Below are 24752 nucleotides of genomic sequence, written 5' to 3'. Positions count from 1 at the left end.
GCCTCAAGTATTTCTTGGACTGTTAAAGGGGTATTTAGGACCGACACCTGTTCCGGAGTCAGGCCCAGGAAGGTCAAATTTTTAAAAAATGACTGCATCCTCCTAATCCTATCTTCACAATCCTGCGATCTATATAGTTCAGAATAAAATTCTTTAAAGGTCGCATTGATCTTTTTATGATCATGAGTCAGGGTACCTGTACTTTCCTTGATGGTTGGAATAGTTTGAGGGGCTTTCTTTTTCTTTGCAAGAAATGCTAAGTATCTACCCGGTTTGTCGCCATATTCATATAATTTTTGTTTCGCAAATAATATTTCCCTTTTAGCCGTTTGAGTAAGCGCGGTGTTTAAAGCTGTCCTAAGTGCTGTAATCCTCTGCAATTTTGTGATAGAAGGTCTATCAGCGTATGCTGTTTCGGCTGCTTTTAGGCGAGCTTCGAGCAGACGCTGTTGCTCTCCCTTCATTTTCCTCTGGGTCGCTGAATAGGAGATGATCAAACCTCGTGCATAAGCTTTGATGGTCTCCCACATCATTGACGGATTGCTAGCCGTACCAGTATTAATTTCTAAAAAAGTTTTAAGTTCTTGGGAGAAGTACTTTAAAAATTTGCTATCTTTTATCAGGAAGGGGTCCATACGCCAATGCCGAGCAGATGTCCCATTGTTCTTTACCTTAGTTTCCATGTATACAGCGGCATGGTCAGAGATTGCTATAGTACCTATTTTACAGGTTGCTATAGAGTTTAGAAAAATCGATGGGGCAAAAAACATATCAATTCTTGTGTGACATTTATGTGGATTAGAGTAGAAAGAAAAATCTCTACCCTGTGGATGGAGACATCTCCATACATCTACCAATCCTAATTCTTTATTCAGGTCCGCCAGTTGTCTAGATCTGGGAGATACTCCAGCGGCACTCTTGGGAATCCTGTCTATTTCCGGATCCATAATACAATTAAAGTCTCCCCCTATAATTGTATGACGGGCACCAAAGGCCATCAGTTTTGAAAAAGCTTCCGTTATGAATTTAAAGGGGTGTGCCGGGGGGCAGTACACATTTAAGATCCCATATTCCTCTCCATTTATGAGGGCTTTAATCAAAATATATCGTCCAGATTCGTCTTTTATCTGATTTAGAATTTTCAAAGGGAAGTTCTTCCGGACAAGGATAACGACTCCCCTGCTTTTTGAATTAAAAGAGGAAAAAAAGGCCTGATCAAATCCGCCCTGTCGTAATTTTAAGTGTTCTTTATCCGACAGGTGTGTCTCCTGTAGGAGAGCTATATCAACTCTCTCCTTCTTAAGATTTGATAATATTTTCTTCCTTTTAACTGGCGAATTACTCCCCCTGACATTCCAGGTGCACCACTTAACCGACTGTTCAGCCATAATCATCTGGACAGATCCGAGACCCCTCGGGAGGGGAAACCCTATCTAGAACATCCCGAGCATGGAGCATACAAGATTTACAAAAGTAAAGACTCTCTGATACACTCAAAACAATATAACAAAAAACTCTTTCTAAGTATAAAAAATATAAAACATTCCGAATTGGAGATTTTCTCCCTTGTTCCCAGGGAGCGTCACTTCCTCTCCCACAGTCCATCTTACCCTCTTCCAATCAGTGCCCCACCCTTGACCCAGGTGTTCCCCAATAAAATGAGGAGAATTCAAATATAATATAAAGCTAGAGTTAACAGTGAACACCCCATCCCCACCCACACCCACATCTAAATATATTTGGGAATATTAATACCATATATAACTATAAGATTACAATCTCAACATGTAATACTTAAACATAATACCACAAAATAACAGGGGAAAGAAAAACAACCCCGCTCCTAAAAACAGAAGTAAAATAGAATAAGGTAACCACCTCTCCCCATCAACATTAACCAAACGCCCCAACATATATATATACATACACACATAGGGGGAAAGATAAGTAAAGATGAAGGGATGTAAACCAAAATAATGGGAAAGGCAGACCAGCGTCCACAATCTCTTACAGTTTATTTAAGAGAGTCCAAGAATTCCTTAGCCTTCTCCGGTGATCCGAAGTTATATATGGATCCTTCGTGGCTAAGGCGTAGCGTCGCTGGATATCGTAAGGAGTACTGGATATTTAAGTCCCTTAAACGCTTCTTCGCCTCATCGAATGCCTTCCTTTTTCGGACCAAAGCTGGGGAGAAGTCCTGGAACAGCATGATCCTGGATCCTTTGTGGGTCATAGCTTGGGGATCTTTTCCCAGATTTCTTGAGGCTTCCAGGAGCATCTGCCTCTCCCTATAGCTCTGCAGCTGGAACAGGACCGGGCGTGGGCGCTGGGTTGAGCCGGGCCCACGTACTGTGACCCGGTAGGCCCATTCCACCCTTACCTGGCCTGATCCATTATGCAGATTTAAAAGTTGTGGCAGCCAATGCTCTAAGAATGCTGTCAGCTGACCTCCCTCTTCGTGCTCGGGCAGGCCCAACAATCGAATATTTTTTCTACGACATCGATTTTCGAGGTCATCAATGTGGTTTTCTAGGTTCTGGACTCGATTCTCGAGAAAACGGATGTGGTCAGCTGTTGATTTTATCCCAGTCTCTGAGGCTGCGGCCTTCGACTCCACCTCTCTGACTCGGCACTCCAATTCCTGAATGTCTCTGCCCTGCTTCTGCAGCTCGGCTGATAGTGCTTCTCTGCTCTGCCGAGACTCATCGATAAAAGCATCAATCTTCGCCTCCCACCTGGCAAACATCTCCTCAAAGCTCATCTTCATTGGTAAATCTCCTGAAGTAGCTGAAGACACCTTTGTTGCAGCTGAAGAGGGAGAGGGTGGGGGAGGGGTCCCTGCTTTCTTAGAGCCGCCTGTTCCCTTCCCTTTACTCATTTTCCAGCTAGTATTAGACTATTTAAATGTACTAATAGGTAACTATTTAAGGTTAACAACTATTATAAATGGTTTAGTGAGTGTGGTGGGGGTGGATAGCCCACTTTCCCCAAGTTTTGGGTAGAGCACTGTGGACTCAGTCTTGCTGGGTCGCCGCCATCTTGGATCCCCCCCCAGAGACTTTTCTTAAGGTGAAGGATTTGTGTTATGGAGAAGTTTTGAACAGGTTAGACCTGTATACATCAGAGCTTAGAAGATTGAGAGGTAACCTTATGGAAACATACAGGATCTTGAAGGGATTGGATAGGATAGATGCCAGAGGATGCTTCCTCTTGTAGGGGAAAGTAAAACTACAGGTCAGAACTTAATACTGAGAAAGATCCTTTTGAAAATAAAAGTTTATTTTTTCTCAATTTTTGTCAATTTTCTAAGTTTTGTTAAAGCATGAAATTCTTATACCCAGTGGAAGTTAGTCAGGCTGAGTTAGATAGCTTTTTTTGACAGACAATGAAGTTGAGGGTACCAGTAGGGAAGTGGAGCTGAAACACAACTGAATTAGCCATGATCTTATTTGAACGGTGGAGTAACCTCAAAAGGGCCAAATGACCTACTCCTACTCCTGTGTTGTTTTCAAACTTAATATGATGTCCATTGTATCATGATCACTATTTCCCATGTACCTTTTATGTTTAAATGACGGATTAACCCTGCTTTATTGCGCAATAATGAATCCAACATAGCTCAATCCATTTTGCAGATCTGATGTGCATTCAGATAAAGTAACTGCAGTTTAATTTTCAAATGGTTTCATTTTCCAAGCGAACCTTATTCTCTGATGCACTGTTACTCCTGTTAAACTCCATGTCCTGCTTTGCCCTATTCAGCTTGCCTGCGACCACATGCAACATTTTTATGTTGCTTCTCATTTTTTTGTCTTTCAATTTCTAAACCTCGTTTTACCCAGACCCTCCTTCCATTCTGTTTTTCCCTCCTACACTCTTGCATTTGCATGCTTACTTATCATTACCTATATCACTACCATATGCTTTCGCTTTGTCCTTTCTCTTTTTAACTTTTTTGATCTCCCCTCATAAACTATCCCCTTAGCATTTAGCATAAACTTCTCTCTAAAGCCATAGTTATGACTTATAATGCTGGTATCAGGTGTGGTTCAAATGGAAATCATGCCAATAGTCCCTTTTATCCCCTGGTAATGATGCTAGGGCCCCTTAATTTCAGCTCATATCACTCAAGCCTACCCCTGAGCTATGTCTGTATCTCTGATCCTATCTACTCTATGTCACTTCACAATTCAGTCAGGTAGTAATGCAGAGGTTATTAACGTTGTGGTTCTGATTTTGTATTTAGTCTTTAGCTGTCATATTCCATGGCAGAATCTCTTTCTTAGTTGTTACTGATATCCATGCCCATCCACAACTGGACTGGTCCTCCCCAGCCCAGAGAAATTATCATAACCCCACATTCTGTGAATGAATGAGTTAAGAAAAATCCCTGACCCTCAGGCTTCATACGCTTCGCTCTAAAGAACAGTGTACCTCTTCCCCTGAAGTGGGAGTTCAATCACCAGTAATCAGACAAGACTCTAGTTTCTTTATTCACTGATTTCTTTGATCATGTGAAAGAGGAATTGCACATATCCGAAGATGGCATACAAATTCCCATGGTTAGTTAAACTTGATTACAGTTATACTTTTTCAGCAAGTTTAAGTCACTTACATTAATCCAATTACATAGTTTATGGTCATCCACCTTTCCAGTTAGTTTAGTTATACAAATAGCATATTTCTGGTATCACTTGAACCTCTAACTACTAACTTTACCGAAACAGTTACTGGTTGCAACTGGGTCTAGCAACCTGACTTGTGCTATCTTCAACTTGGGTGTTTTCACAGCCCTTTTACCCCTAAAACCTACTGTGTCCCCAATTATAGGTGCATTGCTTTATACTCAGTCTCTCCTCTTCCCACCCCACTCCCACCTGAATGGCCCTCTGCCATTGGTCACTTTGCACAGACCCTCCTCCTCATCACAAAATTTGGGAGAACTGTTGGGCATTTGCTGAGGCTCCTTCTTTGCTACGTTCAGTGGCCCTGTCCATGCCTCACTCAGTCTCTTACACCTTACCAAAGAACAGATCAGAAATGCATAGGCTCATGGCTGTGACTGTCTCCTAGAAGTCTCTGCCCTCTTTGAATCTGATGTTCAAACTCCATTTTAGATGGTAGTGGTGAGTGGTTTGGAAGATGTCGGACAGACAGGGGAGAATCCTGTCATATGCTGCAGGATTCTGATCTGCTGTTTTAGTCACAGTATTTATATGATTAGTTCAGTTTCTGGTCAGTGGTAGTTCCCAGGATGTTGTTAGTGGCAAATTCAGCAATGGTAATTCCAATGAATGTTGAGGAACATTGATTAGATTCTCTTCTGTTTTAGGTGGTCATTATCTGGCAATTGTGTGCTGTTGAAGCATTTGCACACTGTTTTATTTCACTAATTAGATGTTAGATTAGAAATATCATAACTGCCGTCTGTAAGATATATGAAATATGTTAAGATGTTTAACATAATACTTGCAACTCATCAGTAGTAGATTACTGACCTGGACTAAAGGAATAAAATCTTAAAACTCTCCAACAATTACCTATCTACAACTATGATAACTTTGAGCACTCACCAGCTGGTAGAGACTGAAAAAGTTTGAAGGTCCCCCTCCACGCTGCAGTCCCACTTATATGAAATTCCCAAGTTAGCACTTATTCCTCATGGAGCCTAGCACTGGGATTACATTAAACAACAATCTGTAGCCGTACACAGTTTATCCCATGATGACCAGCAGAGTGATGCCTTTGTTATGGGGAAAATCACCAGCCTCTGAGTCAGAGTCAGGGTTCAAGGACAGAGTTTATTGTACAAGGAAATACCATAGCTCTTGAGAGAGAGAGAGAAAGAGAGAGACACCAACAGCACAGTGGTCAGCTGCGAGTCTTCTCTCGATCAGGAGTACATGTCAAGATACTTTTATACATTTTTTAGTAATAGATCAGTGATGAGGTTATTGTCTTTGTAACATGGTTTGTTTATGGTATACACTGCCGAATCACTAATAGTTTTGGTGCAGTTGTTGTCAGTTCCAGCACAGCCCCTTTGTTAATTTCAGCACTGTCATTGTCCATTTCAGTGTCTGCGTGAAAGTCCATTGCTGCAGTAATAAGTGCTAATTGCTCGTCCTGAGAAGGACAATTACTACAGCCCTGGCTATTATCACTCTGTATTGAGTCTGTATCAAGCTGTTAGCATTTCTATCAAAGGTGTTGACTGGACCCAGATGCTTCGGGCCGTGTACACTACTCCTGTGTATTCTATCCCCCACCCGCCTTAAACTAATTAACGAGGTTGTGAGTGCATTGTGCTGATATTCTGGGGCCCCTGGCAGTGTCTATATTTGCTCTGCTGTCTGTCTCCACATTGTGGTCCGGCAGCCACCTGATGTGTCAAGTGGCCAACTAATGGCTCAGCGGCCATTTTGTGTGTCTGTATGCCTAGTGTCACCCTGTCCTGTGCCATCTCCCACTTCACTTTGATAATTGTTACAAATGCTTCAGACACTTTGCTGTATAGGGTCATAGTCTTTGCATCTCACACGTTGAGGCTCTGAACCCTCCTTCCAGCCGAGGAGAAGTTCACATAGATGGTGCAGAAGTACTGGTTTTCTTTGCTTGACCAGTTCATGTGGTGTCGGAGCAGCAGTTTGAGTTTCGCCAAGGGAAAGCAAGAGTGGGCGGCACGGTGGCACAGTGGTTAGCACTGCTGCCTCACAGCGCCTGAGACTCAGGTTCAATTCCCGACTCAGGCGACTGACTGTGTGGAGTTTGCACGTTCTCCCCGTGTCTGCGTGGGTTTCCTCCCACAGTCCAAAGATGTGCGGGTCAGGTGAATAGGCCGTGCTAAATTGCCCGTAGTGTTAGGTAAGGGGTAAATGTAGGGGTATGGGTGGGTTGCGCTTCGGCGGGTCGGTGTGGACTTGTTGGGCCGAAGGGCCTGTTTCCACACTGTAAGTAATCTTTAATAACTTCACTAATTTCCTCCGTGGTGGGTTTAATTTCGGCTATACCTTCACAAGTGGGCTCCATAGTAGCTACACTTCATGGAAGTTATATTCTCCCAAGAGTGCACAAAATATAGTGGTCTACCTGTTTTTCCAACTGTCTTTGTCAGTCAGTGAAAAATTTTCCATTTTTTTTGTTTAAATGTTGTCTTTACTGATGAATCTATTGCTTTCTTTTAGCATATCAAACGTGACTGTAGGATTCTGGTGGGAAAGATGTCTAGATATTCTGGCAAAATTGTAACTGTACTGATTGTTACGGGATCTAGCATTTATAATATTATTTACAAAAATGTAAATACAACATTTATACCAGACTTTATTTTGAGTATCTCTAAGTGCAGTCAGAATCTTTTTGCATGGAGTTTCCTTCTAATATGGGTGGATTGCTTTGGTTCAATGTCAGTTCCATCTCAGCAATGTTTGCTTCAAACTAGAGGCTATTTATTTGCTCCTGCTTTTTATTGTTTGGTATTGTAAATGTCTTGAGGTACACTGGAGTTACCATTTTACAACTTAGAGCCTTCTGTCATTAATAAGAATATTTTGATTTTGATGTTTTCTTACTTTCTAGATCTAATCAGTTGAATTAGCCTGCATTCTATCCGCCTCTTAAGTATTACCTACTGCTTATTATTTTAACTCTCTTTATCCCTAATCCCCCATGTTTATTATTCTAAGCCATTGATAATTATGCCACAGAGGTTAGCTAATATCAAGTTTGATGCTAATCTGTTTCTTTCCACTCAAATTGAAAATAGATAATAACATAGTCACTGTTTTCCAAGATGTTTACATGTTAGAATTTTGTTACTGTTTTAAGCATTCTGCTTAGAATCTTTCAAATCCTTGGTACAGATTGACAAGCCACTCCCATATCCACAACATAGGTTGAGTGCTATGAGTAAATCGATTTTTACTTTGTACTTCTTCCTAACTCTTTACTTCTAAGCTAATGGCACTATTACAATAATCGTGAGGAACATTGACGCAATGATGGACAGGGAAAATCAGATTGGTAGCAGATCCCAAGTAAAGGAATTCATGGAATGTCTTTGGAGTAACTTGTGGTAGATCCTCTCTGGAGCAGACAATTCTGGATTTGCATAATGAGGCAGATTTGATTAGGGAGCTCAAGTGAAGGAATCCCTAGGTGCAGGGATCAACACATGATAGAATTCACTCTGCAATTTGAGAGGGAGAAACTTGAATCAGATGTAACAGCATCACAATTGAGTAAAGGCTGCTGCAAATTTGAGGGAGGACTTGGCCAGAGTTAATTGGAACAGAAGCCTAGCAGGGAAGATGGAGCAGCAATGACAGGAGTTTCTGGGGGTAAATTATTGGTGGACAGCATAAATTTATACCAAGGAAGAAGAAATATACTGAGGGAAGGACGAGGCAACCATACCTAACAAGAAATCAGGAGCAGCATAAAAACAAAAGAAAAAACATACATTGTGGTAAAGATTAGTGGGAAGCCAGTGGATTCGGAATGCTTTAAAAACCAGCAGAGGATAACTTTCCAGAAAAATCAATAAGCTGATGAAATGAGGTTAAGCTAGCTATTAATATAAGGAATTACAAGAATTATTTTAGATATATAAAAGGTGAAAGAAGCAAGAGTCTAACGTTGGACCACTGGCAAATGAGGCTGGCAAAGTAGTAGTGGGGAACAAAGGAATGATGGGGGAACTGCATCTGCCTTCATAATGCAAAGTACCAGTAGCATTCCCAAATTTCAAGAGCATCAGGTGGCAGAGATGAATGTGTTGGCGAAGAGGTGATGCTTGGGAAGCTGAAAGACCTGTAGGTGGCTAAATCACTTGGAGCGATTGGACTATACCCTAAGGTTCTGAAGGAGGTAGCTGAGGTGATTATGGAGGCATTGCTGGTGATCTTTCAGGAATTACTGGAGTCAGAGGGTTGCAAATGACTTGAAAATGGGGACAATCCAGGAAACTACAGACCAGTGAGTCTCACATCGGTGGTTGAGAAGCTATTGGATAAATCCTTAGGGATAGGATTTAGAAAAACATGGCCTAATTTGGGGCAATCAGCATGGCTTTGTGCAGGGCAGGTCATATCTTACTAACTTGATTGAATTTTTCAAGGAGGTGACAAAGGTAATTGATGAGGGCAGAACAGTGGAGCTGTCTACATGGATTTTAGTAGGGCTTTCGACAAGGTCTCTCCTGGTAGGCTCATGCAGAAGATTTAAGATGCAAGGAATCCACAGTGACCTGTGTGCATGAATTCAGAATTAGCTTACCCGTAGAAGGCAGAAGGTAGTTGTGGAAGGGTGTTTTTCAGGCTGGAGGTCAATGGCTAGTGGTGTTCCACAGGGAAATCCTGGATGAAAACCCAGATGGGTGGGTTAGGAACTTCGCAGATGATAGAAAAATCGGTGGAGTTGTGAATAATGTGAACGGTTGTCAAAGGATACGACCGGATGGAGATCAGTTGCAGTTAGTTAGTTTTTGATGAGTAAGGGGATCAGGGGTTACAGGGAGAAAGCAGGAGAATGGGATTAAAAAATTTATTAGCCATGACCGAATGGTGGAACAGACTTGACCAGCTGAATTGCCTAATTCTGCTCCTATGTCTAATGGTCTTCTCACTAGGGCCAACAGTTGCTCATGAACCCACCTAGAAATGAGCCTGTATTTTTATTGGTTTCCTTTCGCTGTCTCTTCCTCTTTGAACATACTGCATATATTTATATAAATCTACCTTGTTTCTTTTTATGTAATGGAGGCAGGGTATTGAGGGGCTAAATTGAATTAATGTGATTTGCACATTAGTTCTGTTTCCTGTTTTCAGATAACTGGAGGAGCTGGATTTGTAGGTTCTCACCTTGCTGATAAGCTTATGATGGATGGTCATGAAGTAACGGTCGTTGACAACTTTTTCACAGGCCGGAAAAGGAATGTGGAACATTGGATTGGACATGAAAACTTTGAATTAATCAATCATGATGTTGTCGAGCCATTATATATTGAAGGTAAGTAATAGTTAACTCGTTATCTTTCCATATTTATGGGATTTGTACACAAAATGGCTGCCGAGATGATTAGATTTCAAGGCAGGTATTGGTCAGGACATTAGAGGGGGTAACTCCCTTACATGTCCTTAAAGTACTGACACGGGTTATTTTCTGCTAATTTAAGAGGATAAAGAGGTCTCGGTTTGGTATCTTAACTGAAAATCAGTACATCTGACACTATAGTATTCCTTTAATGTGTTTTATTTGTAGGGGCCACGTGTTTGTGCTTGAGGACTAGGATTTGAATCGCAAATTTGTGACACTAAAATTAATACTAACAGAACTCTGGCTTACCTACAGGAGACTTTTTTGTTTACTTTGTGGGTGGCATGGCGGCACAGTGGTTAGCATTGCTGCCTCACAGTGCCATGGATCTGGGTTCAGTTCCCGCCTCGGGCAACTGTCTGTGTGGAGTTTGCACATTCTCCCCGTGTCTGCATGGGTTTCCTCCGGGTGCTCCGGTTTCCTCCCACAGTCACAAAAAAAAATGTGCAGGTTGGGTGAATTGGCCATGCTAAATTGCCCGTAGTGTTAGGTGAAGGGGTAAATGTAGGGGATTGGGTCTGGGTGGGTTGCTCTTCAGAGGGTCGGTGTGGACTTGTTGGGCCGAAGGGCCTGTTTCCACACTAAGTAATTAACCTAATCTAATCAAACACTTCATGATTTTGATCTATTTACAGACAATCAATTTTTCAATGTATAATTTCAGTTACATCACACTGCAAATTTTTGCCATAAATTCTGTGTTACGATCGATCCCTCCACAATCACCTGATGAAGGAGCGTCGCTCCGAAAGCTAGTTTGCTTCCAATTAAACCTGATGGATTATACCCTGGTGTTGTGTGATTTTTAACTTCATGATTTTGAGTGCCTCTATCTGTTTCACCACCAACCAAAGCTTTCTAGTTTATTTGTGACTGAAGTCCTCTCAAGAGCCTTGACATCCTTCCCAAAGTGTAGTGCCCAGAAATAGCCATAATTTTAGCTGAACTTTGTGGTCTATACAGCATAATTTCCTTGCTTTTTTTTCCTCTTCCATATTATAAACTGGAGGATTATTAATTGCCTTTTGTTGCTTTCACAACATATCTTGTCTCCATTGAAATTTGGTATATCCTACATATAGAGATGTACAGCATGGAAACAGACACTTCGGTCCAACCCGTCCATGCCGACCAGATATCCCCAACCCAATCTAGTCCCACCTGTCAGCACCCAGCCCATATCCCTCCAAACCCTTCCTATTCATATACCCATCCAAATGCCTCTTAAATATTGCAATTGTACCAGCCTCCACCACTTCCTTTGGCAGCTCATTCCATACATGTATCATCCTCTGTGGAAAAAGTTGCCTCTTAGGTCTCATTTATATCTTTCCCCTCTCACCCTAAACCTATGCCCTCTAGTTCTGGACTCCACCACCCCTGGGAAAATACTTTGCCTATTTATCCTATCCATGCCCCTCATAATTTTATAAACCTCTATACGGTCACCTCTCAGCCTGTGACGCTCCAGGGAAAACAACCCCAGCCTATAGCTCAAATCCTCCAACCCTGGCAACATCCTTGTAAATCTTTCCTGAACCCTTTCAAGTTTCACAATATCTTTCCGATGGGAAGGAGATCAGAACTGTACACAATATTCCAACAGTGGCCTAACCAATGTCCTGTACAGCCGCAATATGACATCCCAACTCCTGTACTCAATACTCTGACCAATAAAAGACAACATACCAAACGCCGCCTTCTCTATCCAATCTACCTGCTATCCACTATCAAGGAGCTATGAAGCTGCAATCCAAGGTCTCTTTGTTCAGCAACACTCCCTAGGACCTTACAATTAAGTGTATAAGTCCTGCTAGGATTTGCTTTCCCAAAATGCAGCATCTCGCATTTATCTGAATTAAGGTCCTTTGGCCAATCTGGTCCAATAAGACTTGAAAGAATAGTCATGTCCCATTCAAAATGTTAATATTGTTTCTCTTTCCACTGATGCTTCCAGATCTACTAGATTTCTTCAGCATTTTCTCTTTCCATGTTAGTGATTGTTATTTCTGGTAAATGAATGATTTTGTTCCTAGCCTCCTCCACCCATTCCCACCAGCAGAGCTGGTCATTCTTCTGATAAAACTTTAACTTGATACACTCATCTCCCTGCTCCACTGGTTCAAATTATATGAAGAGAAGGAAATCTCCACGTGCCCAAGTTATCATTCCTCACTCAAGGTTCCATGAAAGGAAAGTTTTCTTATTGTCCGTTTGCTAGGATATTTGCTAGTACAGTATTAGTTTTTCTGATGGTATAGTGGTTGTTGTAGACCCAAAATAATTGGGGTGAAGTGCTTTGTGATGGAGGAGCTAAGTACATAAATTATTTATTTCTGTAAAACCATCTACAAGGCAGTATGGTAGAATAATCTTTATGGTATTACCAAATATTTGTGACCCTAAATTTATCAAATAAATCAAGAGAACTCTAAAATGTGGTGTTGAGTCTTGAAAGCTTTAGATTTTTACACCACATTGAATGTATTTGGTTAAATGAGAATGTTACAATAAGCTTCCTGTATATTTAAGAAATGGTTAATTTCATTTATAAAGCATTATTTGATATTATTTCCAATCAGGTGGTACTTGAGATTTTTTCAGCTTTTGTGCTATCGTGTTTGCCCTTGATTTTCAGTTGGTAAATTAGCCAAGTAGTTCAGAGATTGGGGTTATGATTACAGAAACATCACAATCAAATGCAACAAGAGAGTAGATTACTTATAATTATCTGTAGCATTAGCGATCACTTAAGAGTTTGTAATGTAATAAATCATTTTGTTTTGTTTGAAAACAGTGGATCAGATTTATCACCTGGCGTCACCAGCATCTCCTCCAAATTATATGTATAACCCAATCAAGACGTTGAAGACAAATACTATTGGGACATTAAACATGTTAGGTATGGCATTTGGTTTTTTCCATTATTTTTATTATTCAAGTATTCCTGCTCATTCCCTATCTTTAGGCCACAGAACTGTTGGCTGCAATAACACCCAAATTCTGGATTAGTGGTGCTGGGAGAGCACAGCAGTTCAGGCAGCATCCAACGAGCAGTGAAATCGACATTTCGGGCAAAAGCCCTTCATCAGGAATATAGGCAGTGAGCCTGAAGCGTGGAGAGATAAGCTAGAGAAGGGTGGGGATGGGGAGAAAGTAGCATAGAGTACAATAGGTGAGTAGGGGAGGGGATGAAGGTGATAGGTCAGGGAGGAGAGGGTGGAGTGGAAGGTGGAAAAGGAGATAGGCAGGTAGGACAAGTCCGGACAAGTCATGGGGACAGTGCTGAGCTGGAAGTTTGGAACTAGGGTGAGGTGGGGGAAGGGGAAATGAGGAAACTGTTGAAGTCCACATTGATGCCCTGGGGTTGAAGTGTTCCGAGGCAGAAGATGAAGCATTCTTCCTCCAGGCGACTGGTGGTGAAGGAGGCCTAGGACCTCCATGTCCTCAGCAGAGTGGGAGGACGAGTTGAAATGTAGGGCCACTGGGTGGTGTAGTTGATTGATGCGGGTGTCCCGGAGATGTTCCCTAAAGCGCTTTGCTAGGCGGCACCCAGTCTCCCCAATGTAGAGGAGACTGCATCGGGAGCAAAGGATACAATAAATGATATTAGTGGATGTGCAGGTAAAACTTTGGATGTGGAAGGCTCCTTTAGGGCCTTGGATAGAGGTGAGGGAGGAGGTGTGGCCGCAGGTTTTACAGTTCCTGCAGTGGCAGGGGAAGGTGCCAGGATGGGAGGGTGGGTTGTAGGGGGGGCGTGGATTTGACCAGGTAGTCACGGAGGAAAGGTCTTTGCGGAAGGCTGAAATGGGTGGGGAGGGAAATATATCCCTGGTGGTGGGGCCTTTTTGGAGGTGGTGGAAATGTCGGCGGATGATTTGGTTTATGCGAAGGTTTGTAGGGTGGAAAGTGAGCACCAGGGGCGTTCTGTCATTGTTACAGTTGGAGGGGTGGGGTCTCAGGGCGGAGGGGCGGGATGTGGACGAGATGCGTTGGAGGGCATCTTTAACCACGTGGGAAGGGAAATTGCGGTCTCTAAAGAAGGAAGCCATCTGGTGTGTTCTGTGGTGGAACTGGTCCTGCTGGGAGCAGATACAGCGGAGGCAGAGGAATTGGCAATACGGGATGGCATTTTTGCAAGAGGTAGGGTGGGAAGAGGTGTAATCCAGGTAGCTGTGAGAGACAGTGGGTTTGTAAAAAATGTCAGTGTCAAGTCGGTCGTCATTAATGGAGATGGAAAGGTCCAGGAAGTGGAGGGAGGTGTCAGAGATGGTCCAGGCTAATTTAAGGTCGGGATGGAATGTGTTGGTGAAGTTGATGAATTGCTCAACCTCCTCGCAGGAGCACGAGGTGGCGCCAATGCAGTCATCAATGTAGCGGAGGAAGAGGTGGGGAGTGGTGCCGGTGTAATTTCGGAAGATCAACTGTTCTACATAGCCAACAAAGAGATAGGCATAGCTGGGGCCCATACGTGTGCCCATGGTTACCCCTTTGGTCTGGAAGAAGTGGGAGGATTCAAAGGAGAAATTGTTAAGGGTGACGACCAGTTCGGCCAAGCGAATGAGTGTGTTGGTGGAAGGGCACTGTTGGGGATGTCTGGAGAGGAAACAACGGAGGGCTTGGACGCCCTGGTCATGGCAGTAACTCCCAAGCTTACCAGCGTGAGGCTGCCTCCACTTATCTGGCCTCTACAAGGAGCTGGGTGGTGTAATCTCACCAGTGGCCCATCTAAATTGTCCCCAGTTGGGTGCTGAAGCATGTAGTTGGCTACATACTTCCATATCCATTTGTCTTTTGCTACTGAGTCATAGAAATTAGATTCAGGAGTAGGCAATTCAGCCATTTGAGCTTGTTTTTGCCACTCGATCTTGGCTGATCATCCAACTCTGTACTCCATTACTGCTTTCTACCTGTACTATTTGATTCCTTTAGTCTAAGAATGATATTGAACACCTTGAAAACATCCAGTGTTTTGGCCTTAACCACTTTCTGGGGCAAAGCTCACCACTGAGTGAAAAAAAAATTCACTTTATCACAGCCCTAAATGATTTACTCTGTAGTTTTTACTTAACATCTCTGAACAGGTTGATTTAATGACACACCTCTGGAGCAGGTGTGTCTTGAACCCTAGTTTCTGGCTCGGGGCAGGGACAGTACCACTGTACCACTTGCCATCTTATACTGTGATACCTTGTCCTGAACTCTCTGGTCATCAGTAACATTTCTCTCTCTCTGTCTCTCTCTCTCTGTCTCTCTCTCTCTGTCCCTCTCTCTCTGTCTCTCTCTCTCTCTCGCTACCCCCCCCCCCCCCCCCCCCCCCGCCATCCCTGTCTAATCCTATTAGACAATACTAGTGTGTAGAGTCCTAACCATCTAGTTTCTCTTCATATATCAATCCTGCCATTCCAGGAATCAGTCTGGTAAACTGTTGTATCACTCCCACCATAGCCAGAACATCCTCCCTCAGATAAGGAGACCAAAACTGCACACAGTACTCCAGATGCAGTCTCACCAAGACTGCGAGCAATTGCAATGAACAGGGGTGGCATAGTGGTTAGCACTGGTGCCTTACAGCGCCAGGGACCTGGGTACAATTCCAGCCTTGGGCGACTGTCTGTGTGGAGTTTGCACATTCTCCCCATGGCTCCGGTTTCCTCCCACCGTCCAAAGATGTGAATTGGCCATGCTAAATTGTCCATAGTGTTAGGTGCATTAATCAGAGGGAAATGGGTCTGTTACTTTTTGGAGGGTAGGTGAAGACTTGTTGGGCCAAAGATCCTGTTTCCACACTGTGTAGGGAATCTAATCTAATCTAATCCCATACTCTAATCCTCTTGCTATGAAGGCCAGCATACCACTTACTGCCTCCAGTGCCTGTTGCACCCGCATGCTTACTTTCAGTGACCAGTATACAAGGAGACCTAGGTCTCATTGCACCTCCCCCTTTCCAAATCCAACTCCGTTCAGATCATCTGCTTCCAAAGTAGATAACCTCCTTTATTTACATTATACTTCACCTGTCAGGCATTTGTCCACACTCTCTAAACTTGTCCAAATCTGAGCATTTTACACTCTGGCAGGAAGAATATTTGAGCAACTCAGGGCTGCCTGAAGACTGCAAGACAAAAATCTTTGACAGCATGGGTTTATTTCCAACAACTTAACCTCTGTACTACCGCGTGACTCTTTAGAAATGGATCATTTAACACATAATGCGTGTGCCAACTCCTTGATATACCTATCCAATTGACAATGTTTAGATTAGACTTACAGTGTGGAAACAGGCCCTTCGGCCCAACAAGTCCACACCGACCCGCCGAAGCGCAACCCACCCATACCCCTACATTTACCCCTTACCTAACACTACGGGCAATTTAGCTTGGCCAATTCACCTGACCCGCACATCTTTGGACTGTGGGAGGAAACCGGAGCACCCGGAGGAAACCCACGCAGACACGGGGAGAACGTGCAAACTCCACACAGTCAGTCGCCTGAGTCGGGAATTGAACCCGGGTCTACAGGCGCTGTGAGGCAGCAGTGCTAACCACTGTGCCACCGTGCCGCCCACTATGTCACTCCTTCTGAATGGACTTACAAATTTATGTTTAAAATTAAACTTGTATGAAAGATCATAATGTCTCACCGTATATATGTAAAATCAAGAATTATTTTCTTTTTATTTCAGGATTAGCAAAACGTGTTGGTGCACGTCTCCTATTAGCCTCAACTTCTGAGGTTTATGGAGGTAAGGTGCAAGCTTATATTTGCTCTTTTACTACCTGCCTTCATTAAAAGGTATAGATTGCTATGGTTATGTAAAATGTGTATTAAATTCTGCAATACCAAGCTTTTCTTCACCAAGTAACGTTGTCCTCACTGAATGAATCATGGGTGATGTTCAGTATTATTGGAATACCACAAGAGAAAAGTCCAAATTATTTTGAGTTTGTCCACTAATCCTAAAGAAATCAAGATACCTGTATCCTTGTCAGTGTCTCTCAGTTCCTTCATTTTACCTTGCTTTGTGCATTATAATTATTGATCAGTGGAAATCTGTTTAATGGAGATTTCCATTGTAACTTCTACCTTTTCCTAACCTGAATTAAGATAGATAATTGATTGGAGCGTTCCAATTTAGGATATGTTGAAATTAACATGTCCATCTCCTCTCTATTCACCTTAAATGCTGTTGACATCAGCTTCCTTACTAATTAGACATACTTTTGTCTAAAACAGTGTTGTGATTTTGGTCTTCTGATCTTAGGTTTATTATTTTTGTCAAATATATTATGAATGCTCAAATATACCCTGCAGAACCTGTAGAAACCTCTAGGACTCCTGTAGTCATTTGAGATTACGTCAAAAAATTAGATTAGAAAGGCAAAGGAAACTGAAAAGAAAATTGTCAAAAGAACTATTTTACATACAAGATCATTTCCCATTATTGCATATTAATGTTCAGGATGAGTAAACGTCACAGGTAGACTATCTCTTTGATGGGTCTTGCACCTACTAATAATCAGAATTGAGGATATTGTTTCCCCAGTAGACACTGCTGCTGTCACTGACATCTCTTAATTCTGATTCAATCTCATTCATGTAATTTCATCTTTTTAGGCAAGTTGTTGATTTCCTTGTTTTTAATCTTTTGTTGCCTTTCATTTGGTTCTTTTTTTCTCTATTTAAATTTTCTAGCGTTTACTTAACCCTTTGTTTTGTCACCATCCTTGCTGTTATGTGGAGTATAGTTCTTGCAGTCATGATGGGCATTCCTTTCAGAATTCCTGTTCTCATATGGGGACTAAATGAGAAGGTGGTGTTGTAAAACATTATGCAGATGGAGTTGTCATGGCGTAACTGAGGTTGTCCCTCTCCTCTGTCAAGGATGTTTTTTATCTTCTGCAGTCCAACAAACTTTAGTTGATCTGGCACTACTTTTTCAATGGCTGTGAAAGTAAATGTTACCTTGAACTTCTATGTAACCAATTTGTCTGAGTAGCCAAGCTATGCATTGTTGCAAAAATCTGAAGCTTTGTTTGCTAGGTTAAATGATTTTCATTTTTTTCAAATGCTTTCTGTCAATACATTAGGCATTTGTCAGGATGTTTAAATTTTCAAGTGAGCAGGAAATCATTGTTGGATTTGTGAAGTCTTGCAGTCATCTTTCATTCACGGAGCAATCAACTTATAATTCATATGTGATGGTGGATGCCAGCTGTCTGAGAATTTTTCAAGTATTTATTTTTTGTCACTCCATGTTGCCAGCATTGTGTAACAGAAAGTCAAGGTATCTTTTAGACCTATGATGTCTACCTGTGAAATAACTTGGCTGCCAAAAAAAAATCGAATTGGCTACAATTTGCGTCAAACTGAGCTATATGCCTCAAGGATTACAATGGGTCTAATTAATGGCTAATTGAAATAAAGATTCTGGTACTTGAGCAAAACTGAGCTTGACCTGTTGTACAACCCCTCCCAAAATTTTTCCAAATGCTTAATATGACACAGCTTTACCAATATCCCATCCGATGAAGGAAAGCATGCCAGGTGCATTCTTGACCACTCCATTGACATGTGTTGCCACCTTCAGGGAACAATGTACCTGAACATCCAGATCTCTCTCTACTCAATTTCCCCAGGGACTTTTCCATTTAATATGTAGTTCACTCTTAATTGGATCTTCCAAACGCATCACCTCACATTTGCCTGGAATGAAGTCCATCTGCCATTTCTCTGCCCAACTCTCCAATCTATCTATATTCTGCTTCATTCTCTAACAGTCCCCTTCACTATCTGCTGCTCCACCAATCTTAGTGTCATTCGCAAACGTGCTAATTAGGACACTTATACCTTCCTCCAAGGCTGTACAGGACATTGGTTAGGCCACTGTTGGAATATTGCATGCAATTCTGGTCTACTTCCTAACGGAAAGGTGTTGTGAAACTTGTAAATCTTTTCTGAACCCTTTCAAGGATGTTGCCAGGGTTGGAGGAATTGAGCTATAGGGAGAGGCTGAACAGGGTGGCGTGTTGAGGGGTGACCTTAGAGGTTTACAAAATTGAGGGGCATGGATTGGATTAGTATACCAAGTTTTTTCCCTGGGGTCAGGGGGTCCAGAACTAGACGGCATAGGTTTAGGGTGAGAGGGGAAAGATATAAAAGAGACGTAAAGGGCAATTTTTTTTCAGAGGATGGTACTGTGTGGAATGAGCTGCCAGAGGAAGTGGTGGAGGCTGGTGCAATTGCAACATTTAAACAGCATTTCAATGGGTATATGAATAGAAAGGGTTTGGAGTTATGGGCCAGGTGCTAGCAGGTGGGACTAGATTGGGTTGGGGATATCTGGTCAGCATGGATGGGTTGGACCGAAGGATCTGTTTCAATGCTGTACACCTCGATGAATCAGTAGAGTCACCATGCAAATGGCAGGAGAAAGGTTGTCTCTGAACAGAGCAGTAAAAATAAATCATACTCATTCCAGATTAAGTGATTCAGCAAGGAATGTATTCAATGCTATTCATTATTTGGCCTCCTCTGCAATCCATTCGTCAGACGTCTGCCCAAAAATAAAGTGAATTCTGGCAGCATAGTGGGAATGATAGAGATTTGCCCTAAATTAGTTTCCTCCCTGATGCTTGACTTTAATGGCTATAAGTCGAGGGGTGTATCCTTCTTTCTATACTAACATCCTTGTAGAGCTAATCCTAACCAAATAAGGGAATGGCAAGATTACTGATGGGTATCACTGTTCTGGGCAGAGATACTTCTTAATTTCTACTGAATCAAAGATGGCTGTGCAGCTGCTGGCATTATCTTTGTTCTAACTATGGCTAATGATTGGCTTTTGTCATTCCGGTCAGTATTTTGCTTTTAATTTCTTTGCTTGCTTCTTCTAATCTTCCATTCTCAAAGTTTAAACCGAATTCTTCTTCGTTATTCTACTTCTGCTGATGTCCCCTGCATGTAGTTTGAATGAAATTGAATTGTGAGGTCGTGTAGGGGATATTGCAGATTCATTTAGAACACAATATGAAGGGAAATTTAGTGATTACCAGAGAAAATAATGCTAGCATTCTTGTAACAAATGTCTTTCCACTATGTGATTTGACACGACCGTATAGACTATGTTAAGTTAATGAACCACAAAGTGCCTGTGTGTGAAAGGAGCAGGATAAATATAATAATTGCTATGCTTTGTGCATGACCATGCTGACTGATTTTGCATTCTGGTTGAATTATATCAAGTTAATTTGAATGTTGTGAATAGCTTCATTACTTGGGTACATGCCTGTGCCATAAGTCAGATGTAAAGTTACCATTGTCTCTATTGCCAAAGACGATAGCATCTTGCACTTTCTTGATATTGTTAGTGTTAGTATCATTCACAAGACCTTGGACCGAGTGGACAGCTGCTTGCTAAACAGAGGTTTCAAAAGTTGTTATAGGGTTTTATGGTTATTTATTGTACTATTTTTAATTGTTACTTTTTAAATATTGCTAAAGATCCAGAAGTTCACCCGCAACGTGAAGATTACTGGGGCCATGTTAATCCTATTGGTCCGAGAGCCTGCTACGACGAGGGTAAAAGAGTAGCTGAAACTATGTGTTATGCCTACATGAAGCAGGTTAGTCATACTTCAATGGTACATTTAGCTAACAAACAAACTGGGTTAAAACATATTCTTCAAAATTTTCACCTCTGGACAGTATATGTTTTAACAGCAATAACATTTTAAATAAATAAGCATGCATCGTTTTGAGAACTTGAGCATCATTCTTTCATATAATGCAAGAATTTAGCCTTACTTAATATAAACCTGTGCCAGTATTCATTCTTTGACTTCTCTATACTATGTAGAAAGCTGTGTTATTTTAACTGTAATATTTTTAATTGCATTTTTGCATAAATTTAAGTATAAATGACTAAACATTAATCATGGAAAGGATCTACAAACATTTTTGTAATTTGTTATGTAATGCTGTACAATACAGCTTTTGAAAAGTATTCTTGAAAATAGGTTCACCTTCACTTTAGAACTTTATAAAAATTTCACTGTTAAAAAGAAGTAGGCAAAATCGCTCCCTTTCTTGCTGTGCTCATTGAGAAATCTCCCAGATGGTTATAATACTACTATCTGTTGCAGGCATGTATTCATGAACAACATACTTGTTGGATTCCAACAGTAGTTCATGATACAAGATTAGCCTTATTGACTGCTTTATAAATAGGGCTTGAGCCATTTTCTCAACATGGAAACTTGAGAGGGCACACTCTAATCCATCCCGTGCAGTGTTGGCTACCCTGATCAGATCCTTTTTTAGCAGTATATTGTGCAACTCATGAAGGCGCTTAAAACTGCCACTTCCAGTCTTTGTCTCTCTCTGATTACCCTGGAAAAGTAAGGCATCTCAACACTATTAGCAACAGATCAAGGAAACTGTTTGATACTGCTGTTGTGCAGTAGAAGCACAAACTGTGCTTGCCATAAACAGGATGCTGCCACTAAGCCAAAAAAGGTACAGCCTTTCTCTCAAATGTATAATGTGTATGAATTTTTGTGTCTATGTGATGCTAGGAATGTATGACGTGTACCAAAGACTGGAGTATTCAAAAGCATGTCTGTTCAACTGTTTGCATCAGGCAAGGCACTTTGGAGTATTTGTGCATGCAAAACTCAAAGCATGTGTCCAACACCAGATGTGTTTCTACTTTTGGGCATAATTTGCTAAATAATCTTGACTTTGCTGACAGCCAGTTAACAGTGCAGTCAAATTCAGTGTAATGTATTTGTGCATATTGGAAGCTATATATAAGCATTCACAGAACCCTGTTTGCAGAATATGTATACATATTACAGTTAATTCAACTTGCTATAATGGAACTACCAGTCACCAGTTCATTTGTCATGGCAATGCCTTGACTAATCAAAATAAACTTGGTTGTTAATGATTAGTCATCATTTAACTAATGTATTCTCTATGGCAGTATCTATACTCAGAGTACGCTTGTCAACCAATTATCTCTCACTTCTCATACATATAAAATATTTCCTTTTAATATTGTTCTTGCAAATCTTTCGATGATTGCAAGACAAAAAACTTTATTCGGTAATATAAAGGTTTTTTTATGTTTGATGTGAATGAGCTGCTATGAAGTTTTAAGCATTGAAGTCTTTTCCTTGTCTACTAGAGATAACTCCTTGTCCTTTTCTGTATAAAAGCCATCTTTTAGTTAAACAGAATTGTCAAACTCTTGCTTCAGAAATCATAAATATTATTACTGATTGTGCAGTAAATTTGAATAATTTTACTAATATTCTGATTGGTAGTTTGTCCTTGCTATTAACATTGGTCTTTGAAGATTGGAGTGTTAATCTTCAGCATGCTTCAGATTAATTGTGTAATTATTTCACACTGACTATAGTCTTTCTAGTTATTGTTATACAGTGTCCTTCAGATCCTTCATGACTTTTACAGATATGTCCTCTGGCAGTTCATGCTATTTTGTATGTTATTTCTGCAATTAGCAGCTGTGTTAGTTGGTGTCCAACTTATGAAGTCATTGCTAAATTAGTTGATAGCTGACGTGGATTTAATGAATTTTGCTCAATCCATACATTGTACTTTTAAAATCAATGTATTATTCAGAACATAAGAGCAAAGAACATAATCTTCTATGTCTGTTTATTACAGGAAGGAGTAGAAGTTCGAGTTGCAAGAATATTCAATACATTTGGTCCTCGAATGCATATGAATGATGGCAGAGTAGTGAGTAACTTTATTCTGCAGGCTCTCCAGGGAGAAAGCCTGACAGTGAGTACAAGTTGTCAATATTTTTTATCCTGCACATTTAAAAGTATTTTAAAAATGCATTGAACTTTGCACTTGCACTTTAGAGTGTTATTTGAATGACTTTATTATAGTTCTTTTCCAGGTATCTGTTATTTTCCATAGTATAGAGATGTATAAAAGGTATTAGGTTTCCTCTTGATTTTTTTTGAGTTCAGATTAGATCTGAACTTTTTTTTTGCTTGATGGTTAGTAACTTGGTTTAACACTCCTGTCAAAACTAAATTACTGACCACTCCTAACAATATGAGCAGATTATTGATGCTGTGTAATTAAGAGGAATAGACATGCATGATTAATGTTTGAGCATTAGTAATAAATCCTTTTGGGGAAATCAGAACCTTTCAGGATACAATTCTAACAGGTCTCTTGCAAGATTTAGAGTACTTAGAATGATCTACTGAAAACTTTCATTTTACTTAAATGAGTACTATTTGGCCAATCCTTTGAACAAAGGAATCCTAGAATTTATTTTCCAATTTAAAAAGTCCCTTCAGAACAAAAGGCCATTTTGCTGCACTGCCACAATAACATGTTGAATAATCCAGTTTGCTGAAAGTTCTGCCCACTCAAAAATAAACACACCTTTCTCCCACTTGCTGTTTAGGTGGCCACCTCTTTTTCAGCCCTCTGTCACCTGCACCTTCCAGACAAGGGAAGTTAAATTTGATACTGTGGGCATAGGTGCCAACTCACGTGCAGCACTGGGGGAGCAGGACTGAGGCACCATCAGACCTGGCGGGTAAGTGTCATTGGCAACTTTCCCCACTCCCTCTCTTTTCTCTGATTTCCCAACATGGTGCTGATGTCAGTTTCACAGCACTGATGGCCCAGGATACTGGGCTAGATCAAGACAAAAACTGTGCACATGGTTAGCTTAAACCCAATTCTGTTTTCTATGCAAAGCAAACTCATCCCCACAGCTGAGGCCAAGTCTCAGTCAGCTGTGGAATAATGCTGAGGCAAGAGCATAATAGGCTACAGTCAATAGTGAGAGACCTGCTAATAATTGCTCAGATTACATATGCCTTCAACATTTCAGTAGCTATTGTGGGAATGCCAATGGAGAAAGTAATGCTTCTGTTTGCTAGTCTTCTGTTAATATGACAATTCAATTAGACAGATAGTGGGGGGAAAAATTACTGTTAAATTGCTCTGACATGTTTTAACCAAATCATTGTGATGTAATTTTCTTTCAAAATTATCATCAGATTCTCAGAACATGTGTCACTGGGAAAACTCTTTAAGTAGGCATTTATTTTTAAGTACTCTTTGGGATAGAAGCAACTCATTCCATCCATGTGTTCCTGAACTTTCCACAAACTACTTAAACTTCTGAAACATTAGGTGAGGAGTGCCAGAACATTGACTAGTAAATCTTCATTCCAAGGCAAATGTATCCTTTCTCAGTTACAGAACCTCAACTGCATTCTAGGGGTAGTTTCAATAAAGCTCTCTACAACTGCAGTAAGTTTTCTTCACTGTTTCACTAAAGGCCAATGTACATTCCCAATTGCTTGCTGTATCTACATGTTAACCTCCTATCCTTAAGTACAACGACAGCCAAATAAATCTGAACACCATCATTTAATACGTTGTCACTATTCGGTACTGAATAATTATTAGACTCCAGTCAGAGCTAAAGAACACACAAACTTGAAATTTGCTGTAGCCCAGCAGGGTGGTTTCATTCTACAGATGTGCACTCTGTAAAAGCAGGAAACAAGTCTGAACAAGCGCACAAACCAGCAACTCACTAGTGGTCATGTGACACATCTCTTAAAGGGGCTCTATCCCAACGAAATATG

General features: G+C 41.1%; 1 protein-coding gene across 4 annotated transcripts in view; it reads left to right on the top strand.

Moving 5' to 3' along the window:
* The window catches only part of uxs1 (UDP-glucuronate decarboxylase 1), a 72241-nt gene that overhangs the window by 30267 nt on the left and 17222 nt on the right, over positions 1 to 24752 (top strand). For 3 of the 4 annotated variants that reach the window (XM_060826660.1, XM_060826664.1, XM_060826663.1), the window contains exons 6-10: positions 9828 to 10008; positions 12893 to 12997; positions 16781 to 16840; positions 20599 to 20720; positions 22789 to 22908. In XM_060826660.1, coding sequence (XP_060682643.1) covers positions 9828 to 10008; positions 12893 to 12997; positions 16781 to 16840; positions 20599 to 20720; positions 22789 to 22908 — 588 coding nt within the window. The remainder of the gene's footprint in view (positions 1 to 9827; positions 10009 to 12892; positions 12998 to 16780; positions 16841 to 20598; positions 20721 to 22788; positions 22909 to 24752) is intronic. The other variant, XM_060826661.1, reaches the window with a different exon arrangement.

This window comes from Hemiscyllium ocellatum, chromosome 6, assembly GCF_020745735.1.
Source record: "Hemiscyllium ocellatum isolate sHemOce1 chromosome 6, sHemOce1.pat.X.cur, whole genome shotgun sequence".
Lineage (NCBI taxonomy): Eukaryota > Metazoa > Chordata > Chondrichthyes > Orectolobiformes > Hemiscylliidae > Hemiscyllium > Hemiscyllium ocellatum.
This window is presented reverse-complemented; position numbering and strand designations above follow the sequence as displayed.